We start from the raw sequence: 14,299 nt of genomic DNA, 5'->3' as shown, positions 1-14,299 counted from the left end.
TTGTTGTTTTAATGTAGAAATATTATGATGCTTCTAGAAGGGGTTTTCAAAGTTTGAATGGGTAAGCATGTTTTTATCCGTGATTTGTGGTATGTTACCTCTTTCATTAAGGACGTTGAGGAGGACAGTTTAAATCAGTCCCTAGGTTACATTTTGAGATTTAAAGAGGGAGTTTCAAATCCCAAAATGTCATGGACTGATTGTTGCACGCTTGAGTTACTACTGATCCTTGAAGATTTGCTTGCACATGTAAAATCTTCAAAACGCTGGGCTTTGACAAACCAGCTACTGCATTTTGAGGATGGCTATTTTATTTTACCACCTCATTTTGGGGTAAACTGCTGGCGTGTTTCGAGCCATCTGATGTTAGGTTTTTGGCCGAATGGTTGCTGCTTTCACGAGGAAGCTGCTACTGCTTTTGAGTTCTAAAAGAGCTGCTGTCAATGCTGCAGTTTAAGATGCAGCAACTACCGCATGTTTTTGGTTTTCTAGTTTTGTTGTGTTGTTACATTTTGCTGCTTTGTTTTTGCTGAATTTTGGGGTGCTGCTACTGGATTTAAACTGCTGCATATTACTGGGAAACAGATGCTACATTATGGTTTGTTCATTTTCTTGGAATAGATGCCATCACTTCTAGTATTTTGCTAAGGGATAATGAGATTGTATACATAAATCACCTGACTTGGAATGTTTCTCAGTAATATGGAAACAGAATGTTGGAATGTTGATCTTTTCACCTGATTTGGAATGTTGAGCTTGTAGTGAATAATGAGATTGTATACATAAATCACCATTCCTCTGTTAAGACCGAGTCTTTGCTGGATAACTAGTATGCATATGTTGAGCTACTTTTCCCTTTTGGGAACAGAATAACATTTTCCTAATTTGCGAACTCGTTGAAATAGGAAAAGGTTTTTCCCACGCATCGATAAATTGGATACTATGTCGGAATTGCTTCAATTGATTTATGAGCTCAAAATGCTTCGACTTTTTTTTATTGAATTTGTTGATTCATGTACTTTAAACGCTGTTGAGATATCCAACATTAAATGTTGTTACGTATTTTGTTCTCATTATTCATGTCGCCTTGCATTTTTTCGAAAATGATCGGGCACTTCTTTTTTAGAAATCCTCTAATTTCTCAGTTAAAAGTAGGATTGGATTGGTGAAGTGCAAAAAATGATATATATATATATATATATATATATATATATATATATATATATATATATATATATATATATATATATATATATATATATATATATATACGTTGATATTTTGGGAGTTGGAATGGTAAGCAAACATACGGGTCCCTATTTCAAGATCCAAACCCTCTTCTTTTGGCAATCACATTCGCCCGCGCATCTTAAGAAGCCGGAATCAATATTTTCTGCTTTCTGAACTATGTTAGCGGCCCTGGTTTTAAGGTCCATTCACGACTAACTTCGTGTCGACGTCATGTGTATTTAGTTGAGATAGTACTTCCAATTGTATGTTATATGTTTGACAATCCATTGTGATCCTAGAGTGTTATATGCTACTAACTGATACATACCACACTGCAGCAAAGCCTTCTTTTTCCCTATATTCATAGCTTTGGAAATGCTTTTGCTGAGGTTGCTTGGTGAGCATTAATTGCGCCCAGCAACAACCCACGGTTAATCATTATGGAAAGAAAAAGTGTAATAAAAAAGATTTCTAACCCATGCAAATAAAACTATAATCATGCTTCTATTGGTTTCCTCATAGTGCCCTACAAGCTAAATCATTGAGAACGATTTCAATCGTCGATTATACAAAAAATAACAAGCAGTTTAAGGAAGTTAAACGGTTCATGAATGCACTTCCTCATTTTTCCTTTTCAGCTTTCATTCTCATATTGGCATATGTGATATTTTCACGCTCTTATCACTTCATCAGATTCACACGGTTTACAAAGCTCTTTTGGCGCTAACTGGGGATCAAATGATGCCTTGAACCATCTAGTAGTAGCAGGAGAAGGACAAATTTATATAAGAGTTGATTTCACGTTTTTTTTTTTTCTTCTTCTGATTTACGTATGGAGATTTTCTATAAGGATTCTAATTTAATCAAGTTTCGCCTGAGTTGAGAGTGTTTATTGCGTTTGGATGTCGTCATGGGGGGACAATTTGGATAAGACATTCTCGCTTAGGGACCATCGTTGTCACTCCCGAGGGCTCAAATGGCTAACATAATTTTCAGTTCAGCCGCCAGCATGATCAAGTGCGAAATATCTAGGCCTAGTCTTACGAGTGTCTTTACGTTATGTCACCTTTTATGTATTTTGGTTTATTGTCTCATCAGTGTGCTCGCTTTTGTTATTTTAATGAAACTTGGCCTTTTATTTTCAAACTCAAGTGTCTTAATTAAAACGGCTTGGATCACTCTATCATGATCTCGAATATTTGGCGTTAGGCCTACCTCTGGCATAAAGAGGCCCCTGCATCTTAGGACGTGTTATTAATGTCTGTGTTATAAACTTTGTAAGTTGTTTGCTCACTTACTTGCTAAGTGATTTATTTGAATTTATTTGTGATATGCTCGCTCTTGAATTTATTTGCGATTACTTGATGATAAGAGAATTACTTGAATTTATTTTCTACTTGTTTAGTTTTAATTCTTTAGAGGTTACCTGGCATTGAACATTGTTTTGGCTGCGAATCTGCATTAAGGACGAAATACAATGGCAAAAAGATTTGAATCATTCAACGTCGGTATGGGATTGGCGCAAGCGCAAAATGAGAATAGCGAGAAGAATGTGGTACAAAGAAGTGTGTTGGTCAATTTGGGAAATACCTTCAGCCTGCTTCCTAACACAAGTTCAGCTTCCCGCTCAACCCAAAACCTTTCCTTCACTATTTCTCCTCCCTCAGCTCCTACATATGTGCCGCCAAGATACTCTGTTAAACCAGAAGTTTTGCAAGTCACGTTGACGCCTAATGTCCAAAAGCCTGCATTTGCAACACCCTTCACAGAAAACCAGCAAAATCAGCTAGCGGTATGCCCATACAAGAGATTGAGAAATGAAACAAATGCAATCAATTGGGATGACTCGGATAGAGAGCTTCACAATTTAAGGAGAATTGTCGAAGAAGAGATGCGGGCAAGAAATGTCCAAAGTTTAAGATATGAAAACTTGTGCATGCTTCCAAATGTTGAGTTGCCGCCAGGATTCAAAGTGCCAAAATTCAACACCTTCAATGGCAGAGGAAATCCTATTACGCACTTGAAGGACTATTGTAGCAGATTAATGGGAATTGGACACGATGAAGCCATACGAATGAAATTGTTCATTCAGAGCCTATCAGGGTTAGCATTAGATTGGTACACAGAACAAGACTTTCGCAAATGGTACACATGGGAGGACATGGCCCGCGACTTTGTAGAACATTTCAAATTTAACATCGGGGTTAGTCTGAACCTTTATGATATGCTTGAGATAGAAAGAATGCCACATGAGTCTTTTCAGGAATATGCCATCCGATGGAGATTGGAAGCTTCAAAGATACGCCCTCCATTACCTGAGAATGAGTTGATTTCAACTTTCATCCACATGCAAAAGGGCATATATTACGAAACGTTGTTATGTGCGCGGTTACGTGACTTTTCTGATCTAATTCAAGTTGGAAAGCAAGTAGAAGCGGGTGTTCGAACAGGAAGAATTGTTGACACTTCATCGGTACAAGCAACTTTTCAAGCCGAGACATTCAACAACTTGCAAGGCAAAAATAGAGAAACCGACTTAGCTGTCAGGTCTACACATCGGCCGCAATCACGGCGGAACTATCAATGTTCGTGTGATCATATATCTCTTCATCAACGAGGCTTTCAATATCAACCCGATCAAGCACAATCTAGCTTACGACAGTCAGAGCACGTAAAATTTCGCACTTTTACCCCGTTTGAAGAGTCATTAACCAGCATATTTGAGAGAATGAAAGCCAAGGGACTCCTGAAGCCAAAGAAAGGATGGATCCCTAAAAGCCTACTGCCAGATTTTGATTGGTCCAAGAGTTGCGCTTACCACTCTAATATTCCAGGTCATGACACAGAAAATTGCCCGGCACTTAAGCATAAGATCCAGAACATGATCGAAAAGGATAAGATAAGCGTGCAACAAAATAAATTGTGCAACAATGATGACCCTCCAGTTGAAATGCAATTATTGTTACCGGTGATCCATCAAAATTGGCCCCGAGACATTTGAAAAGGAAACGCGGAACTAAGTAAGATGATTGAAAGGATCTACTGTCACTAGCATTCTCCACCCACTTGACTCATGATCAGCTTTCCTTCTTGTAATTTTGCTAAAGCTTTGTTATGAACTACTTTTGACCTGATTCCTTCGGGATAAGTAGGCAGTCCATTCTGGGACACGGTCTTAATATAGTGGAAAATTTCATTTTCCCACGAAGCAACATTGGGGCAGCTCTGCAAATGGCCTATCATTATTCGACAAAAGCATGAATCGAGATCTCAAGCAATATATTAGCGTCACCAGATTGTTGCAATGCCATCACCACGAGAAACGCAAATTCAACGCCAAAGCTCCAGTGTTCATTGCAAGGCAACCGTTTTATTTTGCACTGACAAGTTTTCTTTGAGTAACCCAGGGGCATATTTTAGCTATTTTTGAAGGATATCGCACAGTATCAAGTCGGCAATTGCAAGATTCAGATAGAGCAAAGGGCAAAGTCAACTTAATACTAATTAAATTTGAAACTTACAAATTTCTTTGAGTGCAGGAACTTTTTTAGATGCAAATTTTGGCAGGGTAGAAGGTCCCCAAATCTTCGGCATTACATCATGAATATTTGCTGCTGCAAATTACGCACTGCGTCAAACTCGCCTCACCGCATACAAATAAAGCATCGCAAAAGCTCCTCGCTCCACACTAATTTTAGTAATCATAAATCAAGCACTGCATTTAGGCTAGTCCGCCTTTAATAGGACATTTTAGGCTTGTCCGCCTTTAATAGGACATTTTAGGCTTGTCCGCCTTTAATAGGACATTTTAGGCTCGTCCGCCTTTAATAGGACATTTTGGGCTGTGCACCGCCCCTTTGAAATTTTAGCATTAGACCGAGCACCGTCTTCTATCTCAATTTTATTCTGCTTTGTAATTTGAACTACGCTTGACCTGATTCCCTTAGTGGGATACATAGGCAGCCTACGTCAGGCTCGGTCTCGTCATTCGCAAAAGCAACATCCTCCTATACCATAAACTGGGACAAATTTTAAGGGCATCACCGCAAAAGCTCAATATCCTCCTATACCAGAAACTGGGACAGTTTTAAGGGGCATCATCGCAAAACGACACCCTCTTATGCGAGTAACTGGGACAATTTTTTAGGGCATCATCGCAAGCGACATCGAGAAACATGAAAGAGAATATGGCCAACAGAGTCATCAGGCAAAAAGAAGACTTGGGAGAAAGGACGCTCGCTTTGTTTCACGGTTCCCAAGTTGCGGAAGCCAAAATATATAATGTTCGCAGCCTTGCAAGGATTGAACGTCGAACGGTTTGATCTTTCTTATAACAATTATGCCTCTCGAGTATCAATAATTTGCGAGATTCGCAACAAATTAATGCTTGAGTCTTGCAAATGATTTTTCAAACGTGTCGATGCACAAACATTTCCTATTGCTTTCAAATGCCTTGCATAAATGCTTTCAAATACAATGCGCATGCACTATTGCTTTAAATGCCCCGCACTGCACTACTGTTTTCAAAATGCCCTGCACTGCAAAAGCAACCGCACCTGCATTACATTATTACTTTCAAATGCCCTGCAAAGGCACATCATCATTGTTCGCAAAAGCACCGCATTTAGGCCCGTCCGCCTTTAATAGGGCATTTAGGCTTGTCCGCCTTTAATAGGACATTTTAGGCTCGTCTGCCTTTAATAGGACTTTAGGCTCGTCCGCCTTTAATAGGACACTTTAGGCTTGTTCGCCTTTAATTGAACATTTTAGGCTAGTCCGCCTTTAATAGGACAGTTTAGGCTAGTCCGCCTTTAATAGGACATTTTGGGTTGTGCACCGCCCTTTTAAATTTTTGCATAAGGCTGTGCACCGCCTTTCATATGATGCATGGGCTGCGCACCGCCCTTCGCATCGCTTTCATATATTGCCTGGGCCATGCACCGCCCTTTTTAAATTTCAGCATAAGGTTGTGCACCGCCTTTCATATGATGCATGGGTTGCGCACCGCCCTTCGCATCGCTTTCATATATTGCCTGGGCCATGCACCGCCCTTTTAAATTTCTGCATAAGGCCATGCACCGCCTTTCATATGATGCATGGGCTGCGCACCGCCCTTCGCATCGCTTTCATATATTGCCTGGGCCATGCACCGCCCTTTTAAATTTCTGCATAAGGCCATGCACCGCCTTTCATATGATGCATGGGCTGCGCACCGCCCTTCGCATCACTTTCATATATTGCCTGGGCCATGCACCGCCCTTTTAAATTTCTACATAAGGCCATGCACCGCCTTTCATATGATGCATGGGCTGCGCACCGCCCTTCGCATCGCTTTCATATATTGCCTGGGCCATGCACCGCCCTTTTAAATTTCTGCATAAGGCCATGCACCGCCTTTCATACGATGCATGGGCTGCGCGCCGCCCTTCGCATCGCTTTCATATATTGCCTGGGCCATGCACCGCCCTTTTAAATTTCTGCATAAGGCCGTGCACCTCCTTTCATATGATGCATGGGTTGCGCACCGCCCTTCGCATCGCTTTCATATATTGCCTGGGCCATGCACCGCCCTTTTCAATTTCTGCATAAGGCCATGCACCGCCTTTCATATGATGCATGGGCTGCGCACCGCCCTTCACATCGCTTTCATATTTTACTAACTATCTTTATCTAGTTTAAAGTTTTCGCAGGGGCTTTAGCGCAACGTGAAACTATTTCTTCGGCAGCGAACTGGGGCAATACGTCGGGGAGGATAAGCAGACTTCCCAACAAGGGTCAATGATCTACCTCGAACACTCGACTCCAATTTCAAATCTTCCGTTCGCATTCCAGCACACTCCATATTCAGGGTTCTATCACAATACCCAGTGTCATCATAACTCGACACTGGGACAATATTTTTGCGAAGATTCGCATCAAATCGTGAGTTGCCAGTCATAGGTGTCGTAGTCTCCCCAGAACTACACACGGCCTGATTCTCGTGCAACCCAAGATATGTAGGCGATTCAGAGACCAGAGTTCGGTCGTAATATTCTTAACCCTTAGGCCCCATAATCCTTTAGCCGGGACAAAATAGGCTACTAAGTCAACGTCTTTGCCCGACAACTCTTTTCATCATTACCGGGCAAAGAGGGACAAGTTGTTGACACCCAATTTTGTCCCGCCTCTCCTCCGAAATACCTATTTATACTTCTGGTATTTTGAAAATTTAAAAAAAAATATGCATTTAAGTTTTACTATAATTATTAATCTCTTATTAACACCCACGTTTTATTATTCTACTGCAGTTATTATTATCATCATTATTATTTTATTATTGGCAGTATTACTACCGCTATTTATTTGCTGCTATTATTTAGTATTATTGAAATTTGCATTTTTTCAGCGTTTTACCAACTTCCGCATACACATCGCATTTATTTCGCACATTTAAAATGATAGCGTTTATTTATTATTGCACGGTCATTGCAACATCATGTAATTTTATTATCCGGATCCCTTATAATTACATGTTTTCGTATTAGGTGATATTCTGGCACCCTTAGTACATCGTTAATCAAAATGGTTCTCTTATTCAAATTTAGAAGCCAAACTATTTCTTGCACTCGGTCCGTATTTTGACTTACCGGATCCCAAATCAGAGTCTGATTAACTCCTAATATTTTTTGGACTAGACCATATTTTATATCTTAATTTTTAGACCAGTCTATGTCTTGATTCACTAGTCCATCCTTTTAATACCCAGTCTAAAATTGACCCGGTCCACAAATGGACCGGGTCCGATCCATTTTTTATCCAAATAAGGGAAACCTTTTCATTTCTTCGTTTCCACCGCCTCTTCTTCATTTTTCGCCTCTTTCTCCTCCTTCTGCCGCCTCCTCATCCCGCCAAACACTCCTCCGCCGCATCTCCCCTCCCCTTTTCCACCACCGCCACCTACACCTTTAACCCCACGTTATCCTCCACTTTGTCTCCTGCATCACCTACACCCATACCTCCATCTTTACCACGTGACCCCCATCCCGCACCCTTCTGACACCCCACTTTCTCCTGCTCCCCACGCACCCCTGCCACACACATACTTCTGCCATCGCACCTCTCCTGTCCCCTCCCCGCTCCTCTCTCTCCTTCTCAAAAATGAAAACCCTAGCCTCAAATCGAAAAGGGGGAGGGAGCTATAAATAATCGTTCCGAAAAGGAACCAAGGGGGTTTTGTTTTTTGATTTGCGAAAATCCCATAAAAGAAAGAGTTCTTCGGCCGCATGAAAATTTCCTTAAAAAGCAGTCCCTTTAGCAGTCATAATCTTATTTAATATTGGGTCAAGTTATTGTTGCCATTATTCCGAATATCGTTTGCTATTGTTGTCGTGAATCCGAGCATCGCAAGCTCGGATTTCATAGTATTCGAGTGTGAATCGGAGACCCCGCGCCTCACTTCGCTGCATCCGAAACAGGTGTTTCCCCTTTCCCTTTTATTTCTTTTGCATTTATATGTTTGATTTATAGTAATTGGTTGTTTTGTTGCTCGTTTAGCTCATCATGTCCAGTCTCTGTTGCTTGATTTCTTGTTCGTGCGATATATCATGTCTATGGTGACTGATTTACTTGTTTAATTCAGTTTATGATGCTTAGTCCATAGAAATCAGTTCTTCAATCTTGCTTAGCTTGTCATGTTTAGATTCTGGTGATGGGTTTCCTGTTCGTTAAATTTACTAAGCACGATTAGCGGTAATTAGTTCCCCTGTATGTTTAGTTTCTTTCAGTTACCTTCGTCTTGGTTCAGTTCGATACGCTTTAGTTTTGTTTGCATTTTTGGTGTCCAGTAGATCTAAAGTATTTAGTTTGTTTGGCATATTGGTGCGGCCTGATCTAAACACACATTGATTTGCCACTAGTTTGTTTTTAATTGGTCGTTTATACCTGCTTAATTGTTAGTTTAGCTTAAATTTAGCTTAATTGATTTGCCACTAGTTTGTTTTTAATTGGTCGTTTATACCTGCTTAATTGTTAGTTTAGCTTAAAATTTAGCTTAATTGATTTGCCACTAGTTTGCTTTTAATTGGTCGTTTATACCTGCTTAATTGTTAGTTTAGCTTAAAATTTAGCTTAATTCAGTCATTAACTGGTATATGCATGATTATTTATCTTAAATAAGTAATATAAATGTCTACTTGAATTATTGTTTCTTCTGTTAGTCAAATATGATTTTAATGTGACAGCATGCGGTTAGAGTAACCAAATCAGTAGTGTATATAAGATGTCCTAAGTATTTTGTTAAATCAGTTAGCCACTGTTATCATGTCTATTATGGTGGATAAATGTCTCCCACTTGAATATGTGCTGTGTTGGCCCTCAGTTTATCGTAGTTTAGCCTAATCCCTGTTATGTATGAGTTTGTCTTTATTCACTGATGCCACTCAAAAAAAAAAAATCACATGAATCAGTTAAGTGTGCATCTTCTAAAGTTGTCGCCTTCGATACATAATCTGAGATTCATGTGCAGTCTATACATGATCTACTGACGTGTTTGAGCTTATATTTTACGTGTTTGACCTTGTTCATTCTATTATATTCTAATCTTTTCCTTTCGTTTTATGCATGACCACCGCGTGCGAGTCCGAGGGACTCGTTTTCTTCCGCATTCGATGTTGGGCCAAAGCCCAACAAAACATTCTTATCAAGTCAGCTCTTCAGCTGTGTAAACGATTCTGGGCCGAGGCCCATAACAGCAGCAACAGTGCACAACAATTGGTCTGAAATGGACCGATTCATTTAATTCCTTTCCTCCTCTATTTTATGCTCCGTTTGTGCATTTTTGCTTTGGCATTGAATGACTAACGCTTTGCCTTGTTCCGTTTTCTTAACATTAGATGAATCCTAGCGGATTAGTGGGGATAATGTTAGTAGTAACGGGTAGTTAAATTTAAAGAAGAAACCAATAGTTAATTTCCTAGGTTTCAGTTCTTATGTTAAAATTATTTAAAGTCTTCTTTTATGCAAATTATTATATTTTCTCTAAATCTTCTTTTAAGCAACATTCTTATATTTTCCTTAAAAACCTTAACAATCTCTCTCAGCCCATTTTTCTTAAAATTCAAGGCATCTTATTTAGCATTAATTAATTAACCTAAGCTTGGTCGGATAACCGTAAGTTAACGGATTCTAAAGGATGCCTAACCCCTTCCCTTTAGGATAATATAGAGCCCTTACCTAGAATCACACTGGTTAAGCAGACTATTAATAGAGGTTTAGTTTTAACTTTGCCTTAGTTAACATCTAGGTGTCCTAATTCACCGTTAAATTAATTAGGTGGCGACTCCCTAAAACAAAGTAATATAGGAATCTCCAATATGTTGTACTCTGCTTCAGCCCGGTTAAAATGGGGTATAACATCTTGCATATTATAGAATTATGTCACCGCTCTAATCCTTTTTTTTCTCTTCTTCTTTTGCATGACATCCGGAGTTGTGAGGAATCTCGAATGAAACTTGATAACGTCCAAATACACTCCTCAAAGAGAAAGTGTACACGGTCGTATGCAATATATTTACCCAACTATGAGTCGGGGTCGATCCCACAGGGAACAATATGCTAGGCGATTAAGAAAGTAAGGAACTTTCACCAACTACGCTAAAGCCAAACGATGGATAATATTTTGGGTTTTTGAGAAAATTATGACTAATGCGGAAATGTAAACTAACCTAGAAAGCAAGTAAAATAATCAATGGCCACAAGTTTGGATACAAAGGAAATTACACTCAAGTAATGATCCAATGTATTTCACGATTTTACAACTAAGGACGGGTTTATGTCAATAGATAATGATATCTAAAATCTCATTGAAAGTCTTCCAACCAAATCAATGAATTTCACTCTAAGCTTTTCCAAGCCTTAGAGTGTGATATTAGGCACAATCAATTTAACCTCAAGTAACTATCCTCTTCCGAGCTCAAGTTATTAGATGAGTTTAATGACCCAAACTCTTGTTAATTAATCTTTCCCAACCTAGATTTCCTTTTCCAAGCTCAATCTAAGTAAATGGGTGAGTCCTAGGGTTAGCTAATCCCTTTGGAAACATTCAAGAACGAGATTAATTAAATCAACAAAGACCCACTTCAATAGCAATAAGAATCATTCAATACATAAGCAAAACAAGAGTTTCAATCCAAACTTTAATCAAGAATATTTTCATAAACAAGATTCAAGTCTAGAAATGAAATACTACACACTAAAATATTCAATACAAAACAAGGAATTGAAGAAAGGTTTAAGAATTATCTCATTAAAGTGCTCCAATCTTCTCCTCCAATGGTGTAGGTGAAAACCCTAGCCTCCAAAACTTGCAAAATGACCAAAGATAGAAAATGTTTTGCCCTAGCCTCTCTTTTGTAGCTCAGATTTTTCCAAGTTCAAAAGAATGTCAAAATCTGCCCCCATATTTCTGTTTTTGCAATTCTGCCCGTTTTTGCAAAACTGTCCACTTTTGACAGTTTTGCAAATCTGTCCCGTTTTTGCAAAACTGTCCAGTTTTGACAGTTTTGCAAAAATGTCCAGTTTGACCTCTTTTTGACTTTCTTTTCACTTGGTTTCTTCCGATCACTCATTTCAGCTACTTGGCTTGTTTTGCTCTATTTTGTTCCATTTTGGTCCATTTTGATCCATTTTGCTCTTTTATGCTCTCCCGGCATCTTTTCCTACAAAACAACATAAAAACACAAAAAGTAACAACAAAAGTGCTTAAGGAGTCACAAAAGCTTAAGGAATTAGCGTCGAATATCGCGTAATTTCACGACTCATCAAGACTCGATTTCGCCGCTAGATCCAAACGACTTCATTGCTCCACTTTGTGTCTCTAGTTCGCTAAATTCATCCGAAACAATTCCAGTGACGATCGAGATGAAATCTCCCTATTCGGGTCTCTCTTTCTCCCCTCGGAAAACAACCAGGGCCGAAGCAATATGAAGGGGGGAGAAAACGAGAAAGGCTGCCGCATTTAAAGCAACATTTTATGTTTCGCTTGATTTATTTGTGTTCGTATGTGACTATTTAGCTACCTTAGAACACTTAATATAGTGGGGCTAATTGGGACGTTATTTTGGTATAATAACGAAAAAATATTTTAATTCATTTTATGACTCTAAGGGAGCTTAATAATCGGATAAGCTAATTGGGACGTTATTTCGGTATAATAATGGAAATGTTTTAATTCATTTCACGAAGTATTTTAGTGCATCTTTTAAAAACAAAATATAAGTTTTCAATGTTTCGAAGCCTTCAATTTCGCCAAGTGCCTAATTTAACCAAGAAAAAGTCTACTTATAAAGTTATTTTTCAAATTTACACTAGCTATTTATCTATCTTGTCTGGTCATTCAATATATTTTTAAGCCGTTAAAATCAGTCGATACCTAGCCATTGAGTTATTTCGAATGTTTATAAAAACCTTACATTATCCCACGTTTTCTTTAGTTTAACTTATAACTAAAGTATTTTCTATAAATTACTATCTTATTTGATTTAAATAGCAGTCTTATATTTTCCATTTTTTGAAATCTACAAGCTATTTTCCTAAACATTTAAAATGCTATATTTGTATTTTTCTAGTCTTAATTAAATAACCTAAGTTTGACCGGTTAACCGTGTTTAAGCGGATCTTAAAGGATGCCTTACCCCTTCCCTTTAGGATAACTAAGAACCCTTACCTAGAATCACATTAATTAAGCAGACCATTAACGGAGGTTTAGTTTAGCTTTTCCTTAGTTAATACTTAGGTGTCCTAATTCACCATTAAAATAATTAGGTGGCGACTCCTTAAATTAAATAATTAGGAATCACCAATATGTTGTACTCTACTTTGACCCGTTTAAAATGGGGTATAACAGTTCCGGTTTGGGGTTTCAAACCGGTAAACCGTAATCGGTTAAACCGGAACCAGTGTCAGGTTTCGATTTTTAGATCAGAAGCCGGCCGGTTTTATAATCGGTTACCGGTCCGATTCCAGTTCAAACCGGTTGACACCCTTATTGTACTCCTTCCTAATCATTTTTATGTGTCTTAGTTTTATTAAATAATGAGTTTAAAAAATTGAGAGACTTTTGAAATCCTGTGGTCTTAAAGATGATACATAAAATGTTAGAATTAAAGAGTTAATAAATATAGAAAGTGATATTCATATTTAAACAGACAACAATGAAAATTAAGAATTAAGACTGCATAAATCAGAAAAAGTAATTAACATGCCATCACAAATTATATTATACTTAAAATTTAAATTACTTTTTAAACTGTATAACTTAAAGTCTTTACTGAATCACGTACCAAGAAAATCGATAACAAGGCGACCATCAGAACATCGCCCAGTTGGGTGATGAAAGAAAGTTTCTCCATAGGGTAACAATCCACACTGCACTATTTGCTGTTGTTTATAATTGGAATTTTCTGATAGATGAATTAAATTTCCAGTATCTGTAAGTGAATCTCCAAAACTGATAATAGATTTGAAGCACTTAGCTTCACAATTATTAGTTGAAGAGAACAAGAGGAGGAGAAAAACAATACAGGCAATTGTTGCATGAAGTGCAACCATGATGAAGTACTACATTTTTATTTTGATACTTTGGTATTTACTACTATATAGAAGCGCCAGTTGGGGTCCTTTTTCGTCGTCTGTTGATGGGCCTCATAAAAATAAAAATAAACTTTTGGGACCCATATTAAACAGGCCCATAAAAAAAATTGTAAAAAAAAAATTGTGGACCCCATATATATTAAACAACAACTAATATTTAAAAAAAATTGTGAGCCCTATATTAAACACCAGCCAGTATTAAAAAAAAGTGGAACCCACCAAATCTAAACTCACGGGAAAACAAAGTGGACCCCATATTAACAAAATCAAGCAATATTAATAAATAAATAAATGAATCTCATAATAAAAAAATAAACAATGTTAAAATAAAAGTGCTTAGAAAATCAAACAATTAAATCAATAATGATGAACTCATTGCCACATGCGTATCAACCCATTAGTGGGAGCAAATGAAATTATTGTACAGCAACATACTTAAAAT

General features: G+C 38.1%; 1 protein-coding gene across 1 annotated transcript; it reads right to left on the bottom strand.

Annotated features, from left to right (window-relative positions):
• Window positions 1-453: 453 nt before the first annotated feature.
• Window positions 454-13,815, bottom strand: LOC132620216 (esterase-like). The gene is made up of 4 exons (XM_060334904.1): window positions 13,548-13,815; window positions 2,842-2,975; window positions 678-737; window positions 454-564 (listed from the first exon to the last, which is right to left on the bottom strand). Exons 1-4 carry the CDS (start codon window positions 13,813-13,815, stop codon window positions 454-456), a joined length of 573 nt encoding a protein of 190 aa, XP_060190887.1.
• Window positions 13,816-14,299: the final 484 nt, after the last annotated feature.

This window comes from Lycium barbarum, chromosome 11 (assembly GCF_019175385.1).
Source record: "Lycium barbarum isolate Lr01 chromosome 11, ASM1917538v2, whole genome shotgun sequence".
Lineage (NCBI taxonomy): Eukaryota > Viridiplantae > Streptophyta > Magnoliopsida > Solanales > Solanaceae > Lycium > Lycium barbarum.
This window is presented reverse-complemented; position numbering and strand designations above follow the sequence as displayed.